Source organism: Camelus ferus, chromosome 3, assembly GCF_009834535.1.
Source record: "Camelus ferus isolate YT-003-E chromosome 3, BCGSAC_Cfer_1.0, whole genome shotgun sequence".
NCBI classification, from domain to species: Eukaryota; Metazoa; Chordata; class Mammalia; order Artiodactyla; family Camelidae; genus Camelus; species Camelus ferus.
The window spans coordinates 52,750,884-52,765,297 of NC_045698.1; the positions used below are offsets into that span (position 1 = coordinate 52,750,884).

Genomic DNA, 14,414 nt, shown 5'->3' on the forward strand with positions numbered 1-14,414 from the left:
TGAATTGGAAAAAAATTAAATGATCTATTTTCAGACTACATGTTATACTACCAATAGAGAATAAATAGGACAAATGACAAAACTGGCTCAAACAATAAAATAATTTAGTAAGGTAACAGGATATAAAATTAGCAAACACAACTCAACAGCTTTCATATATACAAATAATAATCAATTAAAAGATACAATGGCCCAGGGAGAGGACATAGCTCAGTGGCAGAGAGCACACCTAGCACGCATGAGGTCCTGGGTTCAATCCCCAGAACCTCCACCAAAATAAATAAGTAAACCTAATTACCTCACACCTGTAAATAAACAAATAAAATAAAAAATTGAAAAACATACAATGGTAGAGTAAACCCCATTTGCAATAGTAAAAAAGAAGATAAAATATTTACAAATAAACAAGAAACGTTCCAAACTCACATAATGAAAACCCTAAAACACTTCTGAAAAACATAAAAGTAGATGTGAACAAATAGGAAGACATCTCTTGTTCCTGAAGAGGATGGAAACCTCATGAAGATATCACTTTGGCTAAAGTAGAATTATAAATTTTAAGTAATCCCAATGAAACCTTTTCATAGAGCTAAACTTCTGCTGGCACTAAAACTGGTACTAACGTTAATACTAAAATTCATATGGAAAAATAAACATGTAAGAATATGTAAAAAACAATGAAAATGAAAAGCTATGAGGAGTGACTGGCCTTATCACTTATTAAAATATCTTGCAAAGCCTCTACCATTAAAGCAGGGTGGTATTAGGATGCATGAATAAATAAGAGTTACTAGTAGAACAGAAAAGGAAGTCCAGAGAGAAACCAAAATACAACTAGAAATTGAATATCTCAAATCTCTGGAAAAAAAAAAAGGATAGAGTTTTAAAAACTGGCAATGAATAATTAGATAGACATTTGGAAAAACATAAAATTAGATCCATATCTCATACCACATACAAAAGGAGAAACCCCAAATGAATAAGAGATCTAAATGTAAAAAAAAAAAAGGAAACTGTATAAGTACTAGAGGGAAATATGGATAGATTCCTATATAATCTGAGTTTGGAAAAAAGCTATTTAACTATGATTGACAAGCCAGAAACAACGAAAGAAAAGAATGATATATTTGACTGCTCCATAAAACAACATCACTGTGTTTAGCAAAGTCCCAATGACAAACTGGGAGAAACACAATCCATATACATACAAAAATATGCCAAAATGGCCTTTAAACTTATGAAAGATATTTAATCTCACTCATAACATGAGACACACAAATTAAAACGATCATTTCTCACCTATCACACATTGACAAATGTTAAAAAGTATGAGAACACATTTTGTTGGCAAGGCTTGTGGAGAAACAGTTACTCACACTGATGGTACAAGGGAAAACTAGCACAATCTATTATGGAGAGGAATTTGACAGTATGACCTTCTTGCTTAGAAATCTCACTTGTAAGTGTCTATCCTGAAGATACACCTCCAACAATAACAAAATACCTATGCACAAGATAACTCATTGCAGTACTGTCACAGGATACTGGAAACAACCTAAATACCCATATAAAGGAGTGTGGTTGAATGAACTATTGTACGCACAAATACTATACAGCTATAAAAAAGAATGAACAAGATCACTATGAACTAACAGTGATTTCCAGGACACATCTTAGATGAAAAAAGCAAAATGCAGAAGAGTAATCTAGAGTATGTTACCACTTGCATAAGAAAAAAAAGGGGAGGAAATTTTAAAAATATGTATCTGTTCATTGTGTAATAAACACAGAAAGCATAAACCAGAAACTACTGAGACTGGTTACCTGCAGGGGGCAGATGAGAATGGGGGCAAGAATAGGGGCGGACTGAACTGGACAGGATGACACTTCTCTGAAGATATCTTTCTGAACAGTTCAGACTTTTAGGTATGAGTATTCTCAAACATTTCAGGTTCTCAATGTTAATGTTTCATATACTCAGTAAATGCATACAAATATAAAATAAAGAAGAATGAGGAAGAAAAAAATCAAATGGAATACAATATGATACAAATGAACATAAAGGTATTTCAAATGAATAACCTAACCAATTGAAGAGGGGGAGAGGAAGAACTAATGTAACCAACTTCTGAATCTCTATTAGAACAGCAAGAGTCTATCTAGTGCCCAGATCTTGGTTTCTAAATACCAGTCTTTGCAAAAGAAAAAAAAAAAAAAAATTTGTCTTTGAAAAATTGCTAATTTCAAAGCTGGAGCTGAGAAATACAAGATGAACCTGGAATATCTAGTTGAGCTAAAACATGAAGTTCTTTAAAGAATGACAGGGTTTACATCAAAAGGACACAGAGGCAGAGGCAGCATTGAAGGGTTTCCCGCCTGCCAAATCTGGGACAATTCGAACATCAAAATAGACATGACAACTAAATGCAACTTGTGATCCTGGAATGAATCTGGGACCAGAAAAGCAATCTTAAAAATTCTGTTATAAAAAAGATTATTAGGACAATTATGGGAATTTGAATAAAGTATTTAGATAATTTCTAGATTTTGATGGTTATATAGAGACTGTTCTTACTCTTAGAAAATACACACCAAAGTCTTTAGAGGTAGAGGGGTATCATATTTGTGACTTATTCTCAAACATTTCAGGAAAAAATAAAATGAATATATACAGAAAGAGTTCCATAATGATAAAACAAAACAAATATGGCAAAAATGTTAATATTTGGTGGGGATGTGGGTGAAAGATACATGAAAAGTCTTTATTTCAGTCTTGAAACTTTTCTGTTGAGGGTGAAATTATTTCAAAATAAAAAAATTTAAAAATAAATTAAACAAATAAGATCATTTCACACAGTGGTAAGTGCTACAAAGAAAGTGAGACATGGTAATATTACAAAGAGTTCCCAGGGCTGTGGGCAGGGGGGGACCTGCAGAGTAGTGCTTAACTTGAGAAGTCAAAGAAATTAACATGCAAGCCAAGACCTCAGTTACATTAGAAACCAGATTATTTGAAGATCTGGGGGCTTAGAACTGCAGGCAAGGATATGCCATGTACTCTAAGGTGAAAATGTACTTGATGCCTTCAAGATATAGAAAGACAGCAATAAACATATAGGAAACTACTCAGTTTTACTCGTAATCAAAAAATGACAATACTTAAAAAAAATAGTGAGCTACTCTTTCTTCTCTATCAGACAGCAAAAATGGGAGGAGATCAATATCAGAGGATATCCTGCCTTTCCAGACATCAATTTCTCAGCATAAGAAACTTGAAAACAATGATGCCAAGTAATTCTTTTTTACAAGTTCATCTTAAAGAAATAATGAGAAAGACAGGATTATGTTAAAAAGATTCATTATGACATTATTATAGCTAACACTGAAAACAAATCACCATCCCTGTAAGAATGCTGGAAGAAAACTATGGTACATCTACACATCTCCATGACATATGCAGCCTATGACATAATGTTAAGTTAGGAAGGCAAGACAAAAATTGGTATCTATATGTCTTACATAAAGAAAAAGTTATCCAAACAAACATTGGGGGAAGGAAACTAAATACTTTGCCTTAGGATGATGAGATTGTATCTCCTTTTTAAATTTTTTTTTTCCTTGCCCTAAGTTACATCTTTCTTAACTTTATATGATGAACATGTTTCATTGATATTGGGGGAAAAATCAACCTGCAAATTAGAAAAATTATATCATACTATTCTTAATTTACTTACTTAATTTACTATTCTTAATATAACTATGAATATTTTTTAATCCATAATCATACCTACAATCCAACTTCATGGAGTACAATTTCAGAAGTCCTCTACCATTCCAGAAATTTAATGATCCCAATTTTTTGGACTGAATTTATGAATGGAGGTTTAAGGGCGTTGGGACTTGTGATAAACAGATGTTAGGTGGGAGGGAGCAGGCTATAAGGAGGAATTTTCTTCAAACTGGAAAAAAAAATACGGGTTATTTCTGTGGCTTGGCCATTTAAAATTCATTCTTAGCTTTTCTGAAAGCTTTCCTGTCCTGTTCCAGGTAGGCTATCTTGCCCAGTATTTTTGATATTCAGTGAAAGAACAGGTAACAAATGATATTCACAGTTCCAGGTGCTAGCTGTAAAATTCAATTATTCCTCAATCAATGATGAAATACATTTAGAAGTTTGATATGAATAAACCATCTCTTGGTTTCTCCAGGACAACGTAAATGTACACATTTACATTGTAAAAGCTTTTCTAAAGAATTGCTGGGGATGGCTTGGATGCTTGACTGCTGAAACAGTGTGGTAATGGAGAACGAACAGAGACTTGGGAATCAAAACAAATCCAGGCTTCACTACTTTTCAGCTAAGTGCCTTAGTTACACTTGTTAACGCCTCTGAACTGCTTTCTCTCTGAACATGCGGATACCACACCTACTACTGTGAGCGTTGGAGCTAATACACGTAAGTGCTTAGCAACGGCCTGAATCACAGCAAGTACTTAAACAATGGTAGCCAAACCAAAACAAAAGACAGAACTAGCCTGCATTTACCCCATTCCTTCCAGCCCTGATTACTTGCTGCATACTTTAGTTGTACACCAGGGTTTTCTCAATCTGACATTTTGGGCTGGATAATTCAATGTTTAGCAGCAGCCTTACTAGATGTCAGTTCCACCACCCTACTTGTGAAAATCAAAAATGTCTCCACACACTGCTGAATGTACCCCAGGGCACAATACTGCCCCCAGCTGAGAACCACTAATCTACACAGATGGTTGAAATGTAGAAACAATATTTAATGGGGCAAATCACAACAAGCAACTTCATTTTTCCCAGACTGCTGGAAGTCAGTGATGGCAGAGGAAGAGGGAAATATCTCATTTCATAAAAAGAACCTGTTTTCTTTAGGAAGGGTCTCTATTCTCATAGAATTTGTGCCCACTGGACAAGTCAACCTATTCAAGATTTAGTTTCCTTTTGGAATGTTACAGGGATTAAATGCATAATATAAGTAAAGTGCAGAGTCTGGTCACAGTAAGCACTCAACAAATGTTGGTCAGTCCTACTAAAATCTAGCTACTCTTTACAGTCCTAGGCTTTCAGGTCCTACTGATCTCCCCTTGCCCCAAATTCCTCACTTTCTACATGCACTTGTTTCTACTCCAAATCCTGAAGTGGACCTAACCCTTCTTGAGCCCACAGGGGCATAAGAAAAGTGCCCAAGCTGGCAGGAGGAGAATTTGTAATTTTGAAAGATCTTCCCTAAACATGGTTGACTACCACTGACACAAGATCTATGCATGTAAATTAGAGTCAGGAAGAATACTATGTATGGAGAAAAAAATTAGTAAAATTAATTAGACCAAAGAAAGAAAAAGAACACTAACCTGATTTCCATTAGGGCACAATTACTGTTGTAATTCCTACATTAGCTCAGTGTAAATAAAAGTACTAAAATATTTTCTAAAATAATTTACTAGAATTTCTAAAATAATTTACTAGAATTTCTAAAATAATTTACTAAAGACAATTTATAAATGACCATCTATGATGATCATAAGCCTCCCAAATGAAGTTATCAAGTAATTTTTGAAAAATCAAAGATTATGCATGAAGCACAGGTCCTAGAAAGGAAAAATGACCAACAACCTACAAAATGGAGTTGCGGGAAAAAGGTCATTGCAATATGAAAGAATGACTGATGCCTCTCTATGCAAAAAGGAATAAAAATCTTATTATTGCTCACCTGTAGTTTCTGAGTCAAAGAGTCCCTCTGTTCTTGTAGCTCTCTGGCATTATCAATTTCTTGTTTTAATCTTTCTATTTCCTAGAAAAAGAAGAGCAATGTCTTTAACAACAATATTTAACTATATCAAGGAAAGAGAACCTTATTTTTCCCTGAAATTAATGTCCTAGTCCTTAAAAAAAAGATGATTTAAAAAACATTCCTTTGTTTTTCAAGAGGTAAATTCACCTTTACAAGTATGTTGTCTATTACAGAATAATCTTAAGCAGCAAGTCAACTTGGTGGCTTTGGTACAGCACTGCTTAGAAACAGCAATCTGAACCTTTTAAGGTTGCTTCAAGAATGAAGATATAATTCTTTCCTGGGATATTAAACCTCCTGACTGGAAACCAGAGAAACCAACTTGTAAAATTCATTTAACTTCTAATGGTTTTCTGTTGATTACATGAATGCAACTCTTCATATGGAAGGCAAGAGGCAGTATCTTGGTCTGAGTGTCTCACCATAATTTCACAACAACAGAAACAAGCTTAGTATCACTCAAGAAAAATTTTATTCTACAAACATCCCACAACTTTACCCTATTGCATAAAGTACCTTTAAATCTGACACAGGCTCTAATATTTGTACACATATTTTAGTGTGATTATAAACGAGTGAGAATAGCAAATACCTCTTCCTTCACTTTCAGCGTCTCTTCCAGTTCCTGTATTGTCTGATTTAATTCCGTCTTATGGGTGTGTACTGCATTTGCTTGGCTACTAACACATTCAAGCTCGGTCACCTAAAATTAGATGAGAATGTAGATTAATTGTATGACAATTCCAAAGGCTTTCTTGCTGAAGACATATAAGCCCCTGATAGGTGAATAATGAATTCTGAAATTAACATATGAAAATAAATTTTGAGAAATATTAAGACAGAGTAGAATGAACAGAAGAGACTCTTTAAAAATGTGAACTTAGGACAAAAGAAAAAGAAGTAAAGGAAATAATCATTTGCATGGCTTGGTCATGAAAAGGTTAGGAAAATTTAAATGAATGACAGTAGAGATTAATTGACAGTAGAGAACCCCTATCATTAAAGTCTTCTTTAAAAATTATTTCTGAGAGCAAATTCAAAATCAGCCATCTGCCCTCCATCTGTAGCCTTCAAATTAAATATGGGTTCTGAAAACTGGCCTTACAGAAGTGAGAAATTTTTCAAATATATTTCTAAAATGTAAAAGAATCTGGAAGAAAAGATATGCTTAAAATACAACTTCGATCATTTGATACTAGAATATCTTCACATTAGTAGTGTCTCTTATGGCAAAAGATAACAATTTTCTACTTAATATGGATTTACTGAGGGCCCGGAGAGCAACATAACTGTTAATGAACACTTGCTATTTTTTGAGAGAACAGAGGACATTGTCACTAAAAGTTATACCATCCAAAACCAGTCTAAATAGACAGAAGTCAACATAAGCACACACACACCTTATCAAATCTCTCTACACATGTCCAGATCTCATACATTTTGATTGACTAGAATATAATAAATTGTAGACTACTAAGAAAACAGAAAATCTCTTTCCCTCCCATTTTCCAAATATTGAATTAACCTCCGCATTCTGTCAGTCTACCTCTCATATCACTTTTTCTATTCGTGCTCTAGTAGACATGTGCAGACCCTTCTCATCCAGGTGTAAACAAAAGCAATGGCTTGCCAGTGTACTTAATTACATCTGTTGTCTATTTTTCTCTCTTCTGCAAACTGCTAGCGTTCATCATTCATTGTGTGACTCCTCCATTAAAAGCCTTTCAACGGCTCATCTTTTTTTTTTTTTTTACAGCATCAAACCTAAATTCTCAGGTCCTCCATAAGCTAGCCCCAAACTACTTAACCATCTCATTGTCCAACACTCTAATATGTACACTGAACTAAAAGCAGGTAAATCTCCTTGTCCTAAGAACAAACCACGCTCGTACCCATCTTGTTGACTTAACTAGAATGCCTTCTCTTACTTCTTAAAACCATTCAGAACTTACCAAGCCTCAACTCTCAGCTCAGAATGCACTTGTCTAGAAAGCCAGCTCTATCTACTCAAGTGCTCAAGGCTCTCTTGTCCTTTGGTCCACAACACCGAGCATCTGTTCAAAAATCTCAGGAATTATTTCCTTATTCTTAATATATATTGGTTTTCTTTGTCTGATTAGGTAATAAATTTCTTATGAGGAGTTCCAGTTTTGAAAATGATGGAGTAGTTTCTATTGGATTAACTTTTCCACAGAAAATAATTGCAAATCATGGGCAAAATGTAGAAATCAACTGTTTGAAGGCCCTGGTGAGTGACCAAATTGGGCAAAAGACTGAAAGAAAGCACCATGTTGGGTGAGATGCAAATTGACACAATTTTTGGCCTGAAGACACTGAGCAGCCTGGATGCATTGCTTGACTAGAACTCAAGCAATAACCTGTTATCTTATTCTCCTGAGGAGCCTGAGGATTTTGAAATGCCTCAGAATAGCTAAAATGACTAGAAATTCAGGGAAATGTATGAAAGGAAGGGCTCTAATAAGCATAGGCACCCATCAGATCTTTGGGTGATCTCTGAACTGAGCATGTAAAAGTAGGAGTCCAAGGAGTCAGGGGCATGGGAGAAAAGTTAGACAGCTGAAAGAGCTAAGCTGTGGTAGTGCTCACTACAGAGAAGACTCTGAGGTTTGGGTCCTGCCAAATTAGAGGGTCTTGTTAAACACCTCCAGCTTTCCACTGAAATCCTAGAAGGGTCATGCCCCAGAGATGTAGATTTCCCAGGACTCATCGATTCACCCTAGGATTAAGGGCAGAACTGAAATACATAAACTACTGAAGAAGTGTAAGTCCACACCTCCACAAATTCAAAGTACACTTGGCCCTCCTTACCCACTGTGGGTGCAGAATCTGGATTACAAAGGGCTGACTATACTATGCCATTTTATATAAGGGACTTGGGCATTTGTGGATTTTGGTATCTGTGGGGTGGGGGGGTGCATCCTGGAACCAATCCCTTTTGGATACCAAGAGATGACTGTACTCTACAGGTAATTTAACTGCTTGCTGAAACAAAATCAACATTGAATATTCAGAGGAAGATAACTGAATCTAAGGGCTCTACATGATACCGTTTACAATGTCCAATATACAACTGAAAATGACTAGACATGTGAAGAAATAGGAAAATGCAATCTACAGTAAAGACACACATCTCTATATATACACACACATATATGAAGGCTGAGAGAATTTGTTGCCAGTACACTTGAAGTACAAAAAATGCTAAAGGAAGTTATTCAGGCTGAAGGGAAATGATACCTGATGAAAATTCAGACCTACAGGAAGGAAAGAAGAGCACTGGATATTATAAACATGTGAGTAAATAAAAATACTTAGTTTCTAAAATTCTTTAAAATTCAATTAACTATTTAAAGCAAAAATTCCTCAAGGGCAGGGAATACATAAAAAGGATAGCTCCCCAATGAATGTTTTTGGGTTACGAGTTAATTGTCATACGTTAATTTTTTTAATTATGGTAAAAACACAAAGTTTATCATCCTAACCATTTTTAAATGTATAGTTCAGTAGTGTTAAGTATATTCACATCGTTGTGAAACAGATCTCCAACTTTTCATATTGTGAAATGGAAACTCTATACTCATCAAACAACTTCCCTCCTCGCCTTAACTTTATACTTTGCACGGAATGTTGTTTACTCGGGGTTCTTACTCGCCGTCCTGTCTCTATTCAACTCCTGTCTTACTTCCCCTGTCATCCTGGTCCTATTGTACTCCTCAAATTGTGAAATGGGATACTAAGCCCAATTCCTATTGTCTAGGGAGTTCACTTCTTTGGCATCCTTTTTAAAAACAGAAACTAGTGACATCTGCTTCCAACTTAGTGAATGCATATGTTTTGAATTTAAAAAATTCTTTGTGAGTAATTGTTTGGTCTGATATAAATGGTATTGGGATTTTTGTTTTGCTGCCCCATATATTTCTATTATTACCAACTTTTATAAAGAATTTTCTACCTGTATTTTTCAAATTGTTCTTTCTTCAAGAAACAACAATAAAATAAAATAACAAAAGCATTATCATTAACTCAGTGTAATTACATGTCAATTCAGTATCTCAATTTTCACAGAAATTATACAGAGTCTATATTATTATTTCAATTTCGTAGATGAGAATACTGAGCAGAAAGAGGGGAATAACTTACCGAAGGTCATACAGCTAATAAATGGTGGACCAGGAATTGGAAATCAGGTCTTTTGACTCCAAAAGCCGTATATTCTTCATTCTCATTAAACTGCAGAAAATGTTTTTCTTAACTAATAAACCCATGTGTAATACAACCATATACATGTTTTGATAACCAACAAAAACCTCCAGAAGATATCCCTGTGCTGAATCTATATGTAAATTTCCTCTGATCGAGGAAATACGTTAGCCATAAATCCTTATCGACAGCAGCCCTGAACTTACCCGCTTGTGCAGACGTTCTGCTTCCTCTTGATACGCAGCAAGTTGCTGTTTCCATTGTTTCACGTTGGCAGTGGACTCCAACAGAGCTGCAGTGAGTTTGGCGTTATTTCCTTTGAGGGTAGCCAGTTCAGCCTCCCAATGTTTGCTGATTGCTGAACTAAAATAAAAGAAAATAAAATTCTACCCATTCCACTGAATATTGTCATTTGAAGAGAAAACAGTACTCAGTTCTGTTATGTGGTTTGTAATCCATGAATGTTTCAAAGACAACCGCTCAAAAATAAAAACACATACACTTCACTGAGATGTTCCTAGTGAATAAAACCTACCAACTAAAGAAATATAAAAATTGCCGAAGTAGAAGGCTTAACGTGGAAGACTTTCCATCATTATGACAGATATAAGTATCCACAAAAGAGTTTCTACCTATTTTTTTTGAGGAATAAACATGAAATTGTATCTTGAAAAATACCTACAAACAAAACCTAACAATGTACTCTATTTTTTTTAAAGAGTATCAAAGCCTGAAGTACAATTTCATTCCTTCATATGAAACATATGAAGATGCTTCAATGTCAATAAGGTTTGGAACATGTAATGTAGTATTTCTTTTGAAATTGTTGATTTATTTCATTTTACTCAGAATTTTAAAATGTGAAAAATACCAAAGTTTGCTGCAATAAATTGATTTCGCATGATAGGCTAGACCTATAAATTGGTTCTGACTTAAGTTCTGATAGAATTCCAGTTATCACTTATAGAACAAAACTAAAGCAATCACTTTTTTCCTCATTTAATGTTCTACTTGAAAATTTGTCCAGAGTTAAGTACCTCAACAAAGACAATTTTCTATTATAAAGACAATTCTATTAAGTGAGAAGACCCCTCTCTTGATAACTCCTTTCTTAATTTTCCAATGAAGAAAGAACTGCCTTATTTCAAAGAAAAAGGTGGCTTCTCTTTCTCATTATTGAAAGTTTATTCCTATTAGTGAAATTCTACTAACCACATCCAATTAACTAACTAATGATAATAGCTTTCTTTAATAAGCATTTTGGTTTTTGGTAAGTCATTTGCATCACAGACCAAATGTTTTGCTGGACTGATATTTTATAGTAATTTTAATATATACATTATATAAAAGAAAGCATAGTTTCTATCATCAAGATTTTTAAAGCACATCACTAGTAATAAGACATATTAAGCACAAGATAATTTCTGTGGTATTTTTGCCAAAAACGTGTAGCTTTCATTCCACCTATGAGTAAACATCATATAAGCCCAAACTGAGAGACATTCTATAAAGTAATTGATTGGTACTCTTCAAAAGTGTCAAGGAAAGGTAAGACTAAGAAACAGAATGGAGGAAACTAAGAAGAAATAATTAAATGCAATGTAGATCCTGCATAGGTTCCGGGATCAGAAGAGGGACACTGATATCAACTAAGACTTGTAGTTTAGTTGGTAGTATTGCATCAAGGTTAATTTCCTGGTTTCAATCATTATATTGTGGTTATGTCAGATGTTAACATTAAGGGAAGATGAGTGAGAGGTATACAAGGATTCTCTGTCAGTTTTTGTAATTTTTAAGTCTAAAATTAGTTTAAAATGAAAAGTTAAAAATTCTTCTAAAGTTTACTGAGAAAATTTTATCAAATCTGAAATGGACAGAATCAAACAATAAGTTAAGCTTAAAAAGAAAGCTCTCTATTTCCTGTTCTGTGGAATGACTTTCCAGATTCAGATTTTCTGAGTAAAGGATGTACCAACTCACTTGCTCTAACTGAATTACAGATTTTTTTAAAAAAACACTAACCAACTTTTCCTCTACAGGGATGAATTTTATTTAAATGGACTCTTCAATTCGACAATGAAAATCTTACTGAACTAATGTAAACACTTGATATATGCAAATATCAAACCCCTTAAAAATTAAAGAGAAGAAATGAATTTGAATATTAAAAAAATCCATTTGTTGAAAGTTTCACAATTATAAAGTAAGATTACCCATATTTGTATAAAACAAAAGGGGACAAAAATGAGGGCATTTTGTATTTTATTTCTGTAGGTTTTATTTTGTAGTCTACAGGTTGCAAAGTCCATTAAAAATTTGAGAACTCAGCCTACTGCATAATTATTTCAATCATTTGTCTGATATTGGCATAAAGCTGGATAATAAGACTAATTATTATGCCCCCCAAAAGATGGGCATAATATAAAAAGAACAGAGTTCAGAAATAAACCCTCAATTATGTGGTCAAATCATTTTCACATATATGGTTACCATATCCATTCAATGGGGAAAAGAAAATCTTTTCAACAAACGGTGCTAGGAAAACTGGCTATCCACATACAAAAGAGTAAAGTTTTGTTCATAAATAAAAATTAACTAAAAATAGATCAAAGACCTAAACATGAGAGCTAAAACAATAAAACTCTTAAAAAGAAAACACAGGGAAAAGCTTCACGGCATTGGACTTGCAATGATTTCTTAGATATAACACGAAAAGCACAGGCAATAAAAGCAAAAATAAATTTGCACCACAGCAAAATTAAAAACGTCTGTGCATCAAAGGATACAATCAACAGAGTGAAATAACAACCCATGAATGGGAAAATATATTTGCAAATTATATACCTGAGAAGGGGTTATTCAGAACATATGAACAACTCCTACAAATCAACAACAAAAAACAAGCAACCTGAGAAGGGGTTATTCAGAACATATGAAAAACTCCTACAACTCAACAACAAAAAACAAGCAACTGATTAAGACATGGGCAAAGGACTTGAAAAGATTCTCCAAAGAAGATACACAAACGGCCAGTAAGCACCTGTACCTGAAACGAGGTTAAACATCACTGATCATTAGGGAAATGCAAATCAAATTCACAATGAGGTACTACTTCATAACCATTGGCATGACTACTATCACAAAACCAGAAAACAGCACGTGTTGGTGAGGATAAGGAGAAACTAGAACTCCTGTGCACTGCTGGGAATGGTGGAGCTGCTATGGGAAACAGTATGGCAGTGCCTCAAAAAATTAGACTAGAATAATCATATGATCAAGTAATTTCACTCCTTGGTATACATCTAAGGTAGCTGTACAACAATGTTCATAGCAGTATTAGCCACAATAATCAAAAGGTAGAAGCAACCCAAGTGTCCACTGATAGATGGATAAACAGTACATGGTGCCTACATTGCACATATAATGGAATATTACTGAGATTTCAAATGGAAGAAAATTCTTACACATACTATAACGCGGCAGAACCTTGGGGGCATGATGCTAAGTGAAATAAATGAGTCACAAAAAGACAAATACTATGTGATTCCACCTATGTAAGTTACCTAGAGTAGTCAAATTCATGGAGAGAGAAAGTAGAAGGATAGCTGCCAGGTGTTGGAGGGGTGGGGGCAGAGAGAGAAATGGAGACTTGTTTAATGGGCAAAGAGTTTCAGTTTTGGAAGAGAAAAAGAATTCTACAGATTAGTTCCACAACAATATGAATATACTAAACACTACTGAACCATTAAAAATGGTTAAGATGATAAATATTATGTTATACATATTTTACCACAATTTTTTTAAAGAAGGGAAAAAAGCCTATCTACTACTATATGATTTCATTTATATGACATTAGGGAAAAGCTATAGGGACAGAAAACAGATTACTGGTTGCTTGTAGCTGGGGGTAGGGAGAGAGGCTAACTACAAAAGAGCAGGAGAGAATTTTGGGGGGTGATTGAATCCTTCTTTACCTGGATTGTGTTGATGTGTACATAATTGTACAAATCTGTCAAAAATCATAAAACTATATAGTAGAAAAAGTGAATTTTACTATACATAAATTGTACTTCAATTAAAAAATATTATCACACACACACAAAAACCAAAACCAGCAATATGTGAAATTAAAAAAAAAAATTATCACACAACTAAAAGAAAAAAAAAATTCTTTCTAAGAACTCCCAGATAACGCTTTCTGTGACTGTAGGACTACAAATAATAAAGAGCTGAAAACTCAGGTCTTCTTAAAAGGGGTAGAATGATCTCTAAGCTGCTCCATTCATGTCTGTATTTGTTGGCAGAGAAGAGACTGGGTGGGCAGGAAACAGAATAGCTGTGACACGTAATAAAAGAGGTGAAAATAAAAGGA

At 34.3% G+C, this 14,414-nt stretch overlaps 1 protein-coding gene across 10 annotated transcripts in view; it reads right to left on the reverse strand.

Annotated features, from left to right (window-relative positions):
- HOMER1 (homer scaffold protein 1) overlaps positions 1-14,414 on the reverse strand; it is a 187,174-nt gene that overhangs the window by 30,037 nt on the left and 142,723 nt on the right. For 9 of the 10 annotated variants that reach the window (XR_004317921.1, XM_032474985.1, XM_032474997.1 and 6 more), the window contains 3 exons: positions 10,249-10,405; positions 6,414-6,524; positions 5,741-5,821 (listed from right to left, as the gene is read on the reverse strand). Coding sequence is in view for 8 of the 10 variants with exons in the window: in XM_032474985.1 (XP_032330876.1) it covers positions 5,741-5,821; positions 6,414-6,524; positions 10,249-10,405 (349 nt within the window). In the remaining 2 variants the exon portion in view is untranslated. Of the gene's footprint in view, positions 1-3,787; positions 3,960-5,740; positions 5,822-6,413; positions 6,525-10,248; positions 10,406-14,414 lie in introns of all 10 variants that reach the window. The other variant, XR_004317941.1, reaches the window with a different exon arrangement.